The following is a 5,714-nucleotide window of genomic DNA, read 5'->3' as shown; positions in this document are numbered from 1 at the left end:
TGGGATGCAGATGAAGCACAAACGACAAGGCAGGCAGGAAACCAGGTTGGGAAGGTGGGGACCAGACCACAAAAGGCCAGTGGCCCACCAAGGATTTGGGACTTGACTCTGTAGGTGGTTTTAATCAAAAGGGTGACTGTATCAGACCTGTTCTGAGTGATCTGGAGGTGGCAAAAACAGACACAGTGGCCAGATAGGTTTTATTTGTAACCCAAGAAAAAGATTGTACGTCCCCAAACTCCAGCTTAACTTCAGAGATTTCCAGGACTTTAAAAGAAAAAAAATGCCTACCAGGGGCTTCAGTGCTGAAGAAGATGCCCATGTAAAAAAGTGAAGGTTAACGTGTACATCAAGTTTTCTGATTTTTAAAATCCCATTCTTTTTTTAAAAGATGTTCCACCTCCACCTAGGATGATGAGAAATGGAAAAAGTGTGAGGAGCTACTTGACTGTTTGGGATCCTTATGATTAGGGAGCTGTTTGCATATCAAAGTGTTTCTGTTCTACATGGTAGTTAGCCAATCAACAAACGTTCATTAAAGTCAACTATGTGCCAGGTACATAGTTGTACCATACATTCCTCCATGACTCTTAGCTATAGTGTGGTTAGCAAATATCTCATGTGTAACCATAAATGTGATGGGTTCTATAAGAGAGGAATCTAGAGTGCTATGGAAGCAGTAATCAAAAAATCTAATTAATCTCTGGGGGTCAAGGAAGTTTTCTTGGAGAGCAGCATGTTTATGCTGAGTAGGAAGAACAAAAATTGTACTTCTCTATACTTAACATTTGGGAGCCAAGTACTTTGGGAGTAAGGCATAAGAGAAAGCAGTTTAGTGTTCCTTGTATGGCTGCTGCATAAGTCACCCCAAAACAATCTTTTTAAACAACCACTTAGCATGATTCTGTGATGTGAACTGGGTCCACTGGATGGTTCTTCTTGGGTCTAGTTTGGACTCATTCATGTGGTTATTACTAGCTGGTAGCACAAATGGGCCAGACCAGCCTCACCTGCATATCTGGGGCCTCATGAGATGGCTGAGGCCTGTCTGCACATGGTCTCTCCAGTGGTCTAGCCAGGCTTGCTTACATGGTAGAAGGGTCCTAGCAGCTTTTAGGCCTGTTTTTGCTCATGTCCCATTGGCCGTAGCAAATCATGTCGTCAAGCCCAGATTCAAGAGGTGGAGAAACAGAGTCTGCCTTTTGATGAGAAGATTCGTGAAGCATTTGTGGCCATTTTTTGCAATCACTCACATATGACCTAACTGTCCCTAATAAGGACTCTAACCAAATCATTACATACTTGAACAGAGGAAGAGACCAGACAACCACATTTCACAGTTCTACTCGAGTTCAGCATTCCTGTTCTGTCCCCAGTTTCTGTAGGCCTAACAAGGCATTCTCATGCTTTCAGGTTGTAGGATGCGCCCATGGACAGCCTGGTCAGAATGCACCAAACTGTGTGGAGGTGGAATTCAGGAACGTTACATGACTGTAAAGAAGAGATTCAAAAGCTCCCAGTTTACCAGCTGCAAAGACAAGAAGGAGATCAGAGCATGCAACGTTCATCCTTGTTAGCAAGGGTATGAGTTCCCCAGGGCTGCACTCTAGATTCCAGAATCACCAATGGCTGGATTATTTGCTTAAGACAATTTAAATTGTGTACACTAGTTTTCATTTTTGCAGTGTGGTTCGCCCAGTAGTCTTGTGGATGCCAGGGACATCCTTTCTGAATACTTCTTGATGGGTACAGGCTGAGTGGGGCACCCTCACCTCCAGCCAGCCCTCTTCCTGCACAGGAGTAGTGTCAGCCACCTTGTACTAAACTGAAACATGTCCCCCTGGAGCTTCCACCTGGCCAGGCAGGACGGAGACCTTGACCTCCTCCACATGGAGAGGCAACCATGTCTGGAAGTGACTCTATGCCTGAGTCCCAGGGTGCGGCAGGTAGGAAACATTCTCAATCAGATGAAGAGAGCAGATTCCCCTCATTCTCATCTTTGGCCTGTTCACTGAAACCATTGTTTGCCCATCTCTTCTTAGTGGAACTTGAGGTCTCTGTTCAAGTCTCCTCAGTCATCAATAGTTCCTGGGGAAAACAGAGCCTGTAGACTTCAAGAGGAGAACTGATGTTGGGTGGCTTTTATTCTTCCACTGAGAAATTCGGAATGCATTTATCTTACCCCTGATACTGGCTCCTGATGCCCCCCACAAAAAAATAAATAAATTATGGCTGCTTTATTTAAATGTAAGGTAACTAGTTTTTACACCTAAGATAAACAATAAGTTTAGAGTGTATTTTTCCCTTGCTTTTGGGGTTTGGGGGAGTATGCACAACTCTTCTAGGAAGCCAACCTTCTGAACTTTTAGGTACTAAATCCTTACTGGAACCAAGACCAAGGAAGCAAAATTGGTCTCTTTAGCAGTCCCATGTCTGAAATTTAAAATCTTCCTATACACATCTAGACTTTCAAGTTTGCAAATCAGTTTTTAGCAAGAAAACATTTTTGTTATACAAACATTTTGCTAAGTCTGCCCAAAGCCCCCCACAAGGCATTCCTTCAACAAAGTACAATCTCTCTCTGTACTTTAAAGTTATTTTAGTCATGAAATTTTTTATGTAGAGAGAAAAGGTTATCAAGACAGAAAATAAATCTAAGGGAAAGGAATATTATAAGATTAAGCTGAGCAAGCAATTGTGGTGGAAAGCCAAATCTGTCAGTGCTCCACACCAGGGCTGTGGTCCTCCCAGACATGCATAGGAATGGCCACAGGTTTACACTGCCTTCCCAGCAATTATAAGCACACCAGATTCAGGGAGACTGACCACCGAGGGATAGTGTAAAAGGACATTTTCTCAGTTGGGTCCATCAGCAGTTTTTCCTCCTGCATTTATTGTTGAAAACTATTGTTTCATTTCTTTTATAGGCCTCATTATTGCTTAATCCAAATGTGTGAGATTGGTGAGACACATACAATGCTCTGAATACACTAAGAATTTGTATTAAACACATCAGGATATTTCCAAATACAACACATATTCTTTAACAAGAGAGACTGTTCCATAAAAATTCACTGCGTCTTTCATGTCTTTAAGCTAAGTAGGTGTTCAGAAGGTTCTTTATATTGTCCTCCTCCATTTTCAATAAAAGATAGATAGGGCTTTTGCTCCCTTGTTCTTGGAGGGACCATTATTACATCTCAGAACTACTTGTCTCCAACATGTTTTAAATCCTTAAATGAATTGCCTTCTCACCAAAAAAAGCACAAACGAAACACAAGATTTAATTTTCTACTTGGGGGGAAGAAAAGTCCTCATATAGAAGTGCCCACTTTTGCAATGTTTTTCTAAGCTATCTAAATAACTCTCAAGCCATGATACAGTTCCTTAAAATGGTGATTCCTAATCCAAGGACAAGCCATCCAGTGTCTCATGTTCTTATTTGATCCCAGTTGGGTACGTGTAAAATCCTGATTTGGGAGACTTAAAACCAGGTTAATGGCTAAGAATGGGTAACATGACTCTTGTTGCATTGTTATTTTTTGTTTGCAATGGGGAATTTATAAGAAGCATCAAGTCTCTTTCTTACCAAAGTCTTGTTAGGTGGTTTATAGTTCTTCTGGCTAACAAATCATTTTGGAAATAAAGACTTTTTACTACAAAAATGAAATCTGTTTGGACTTCCACTTGAGATAGTAAAGAGAGTATTAGACACCCAGTAAAAACTGCCATATAAAGAAGTTGTAATTGATTGTCGTGTATATATATTTTTTTCAATGCCAAACCAGCTGTGATCCAATTTACATCCACATTTTAGGTTCAACAGCAAGAAGTTCAGAGACAGATTTCCCAACCAGACATTGGGTCACTCACTGGTCACCTTGCCAGTGCATTTTATTTGAAGGGAATCTGTTGTAGCAAATGGGAATAAACCTGGGCTTCTATAGACCCGGAACTGAAAAAATAAACATTTGTGCTGTTTTTAATTTGAACTTTGCATATTGAACATATTTTAGGGATACTCAAAGTCTATGTACTCCCTCCAGGAAGTAAGGGTACATTACACATTCTCACACGACTATAGCTCTCCAGAACTAGGTCAAGTGCATGGCTAAAATGTACTATGGCTTGAGTTTGTTCCCACCAAAACTCATGTTTGAAATTTGATGCCCAGGGTGGCTATGTTGGGAGGTGGGCCTAGTGGGAACGGTTTGGGTCATGCAGGCATCTCCCTCATGAATGGCTTGGTACCACTGTAGTGAAGGAGTTCTAACTCTCTCTAGACTGAATTAGTTTTCACAGAATTGTTCCCATGGGAGTAGCTTGTTATGAAGCTAGGATGCCCCCTTGGTTTTGCCTCTTCAAACATGTCCATGTCCCTTTTGACCTTCCCCGCTATGTTATGACACACCATGAAAAGCCCTCAACAGAAACGGAAGAGACGCTGGCAACATGCTTCTTGTACTTCCTAGCCTGAAGGACCATAAGCTAAACAAAATAAACTTTTCTTTATAAATTACCCAGCCTAAGGTACTGTTACAGCAACATTAAAAGGACTAAGATGAATATCAATACACAAAAACTCTCAAATTACTTCTGTGACTTCTGTTTAACCCACATTTCAGACGACGGTTAAAAAATAAAAATTTTTTGTGAGATGGAGTTTTGCTCTTGTTGCCCAGGCTGGAGTACAATGGCGCAATCTCGGTTCACTGCAACCTCTGTCTCCCCTGTTCAAGCAACTCTCCAGCCTCAGCCTCCTGAGTAGCTGGGACTACAGGCATGTGCCACCACGCCTGGCTAACTTTTTGTATTTTTAGTAGAGACAGGGTTTCTCCAATGTTGGTCAGTCTGGTCTCAAACTCCCGACCTCAGGTGATTCATCTGCCTTGGCCTCCCAAAGTGCTGGGATTACAGGCTTGAGCTACCGCGCCCAGCCAAAAAAATAATTTTTTTTAATAAAAGAAAAATTATTTTTTTAAATAAAAGGCAACTTGGCAAAACCCTGTCTATATAAAAAATACAAAAATTGTCTGGGCGCAGTGGCTCACGCCTGTAATCCCAGCAGGCTTTGGGAGGCAGAGGTGGTGGATCACCTGAGGTCAGGAGTTTGAGACTAGCCTGGCCAACATGGTGAAACCCCGTCTCTACAAAAAATGCAAAAATTAGCTGAGCATGGTGGTGTGTGCCTGTAGCACCAGCTACTCGGGAGGCTGTGGCAAGTGAATCACTTGAACCAGGGAGGCAGAGGTTGCAGTGAGCCGAGGTCGCGCCACCGCACTCAAGCCCGGGCAACAGGGCAAGACCCGGTCTCAAAAAAATATAAATAAATAAATAAATAAATAGGTGTGGTGGTGTGTGCCTATTGTCCCAGCTATACTGGAAGCTGAGGTGAATCACCTGAACCCAGGAGGTATTCTGCTGTGGGCCATGTTCATAACACTGCACTCCAGCCTGAATGACATAGCAAGACTCTGTCTCAAAAAAAAATCAGAAAGCTCAAAAACCTGTAGAAAGGTTTACAATGGAATCAGTTTATAATGGAATCTGACCATTAAAAGAGCTCAGCTTTGGAAGTTCAGCTACAAAGGAGCTAAATATTTATTCCCTAATGATATAGACTCTTGTTAAAAAAAATAAATAAATAAACAAACATTAATGTTTAATCCCTAATTATAGCATAGACTCAAGGAAGACACAGTCATTTCCTCTAT

At 41.7% G+C, this 5,714-nt stretch overlaps 1 protein-coding gene across 1 annotated transcript in view; it reads left to right on the top strand.

Annotated features, from left to right (window-relative positions):
* SPON1 (spondin 1, extracellular matrix protein) overlaps positions 1 to 3,968 on the top strand; it is a 313,956-nt gene extending 309,988 nt beyond the window's left edge. The window contains exon 16 of the mRNA XM_011954285.1: positions 1,414 to 3,968. Within this exon, the coding sequence (XP_011809675.1) occupies positions 1,414 to 1,577 (164 nt within the window). The 3' untranslated portion in view covers positions 1,578 to 3,968. The remainder of the gene's footprint in view (positions 1 to 1,413) is intronic.
* The last annotated feature ends 1,746 nt before the right edge of the window (positions 3,969 to 5,714 follow it).

Source organism: Colobus angolensis, unplaced genomic scaffold, assembly GCF_000951035.1.
Source record: "Colobus angolensis palliatus isolate OR3802 unplaced genomic scaffold, Cang.pa_1.0 Scaffold380, whole genome shotgun sequence".
Taxonomy (NCBI): domain Eukaryota; kingdom Metazoa; phylum Chordata; class Mammalia; order Primates; family Cercopithecidae; genus Colobus; species Colobus angolensis.
This window is presented reverse-complemented; position numbering and strand designations above follow the sequence as displayed.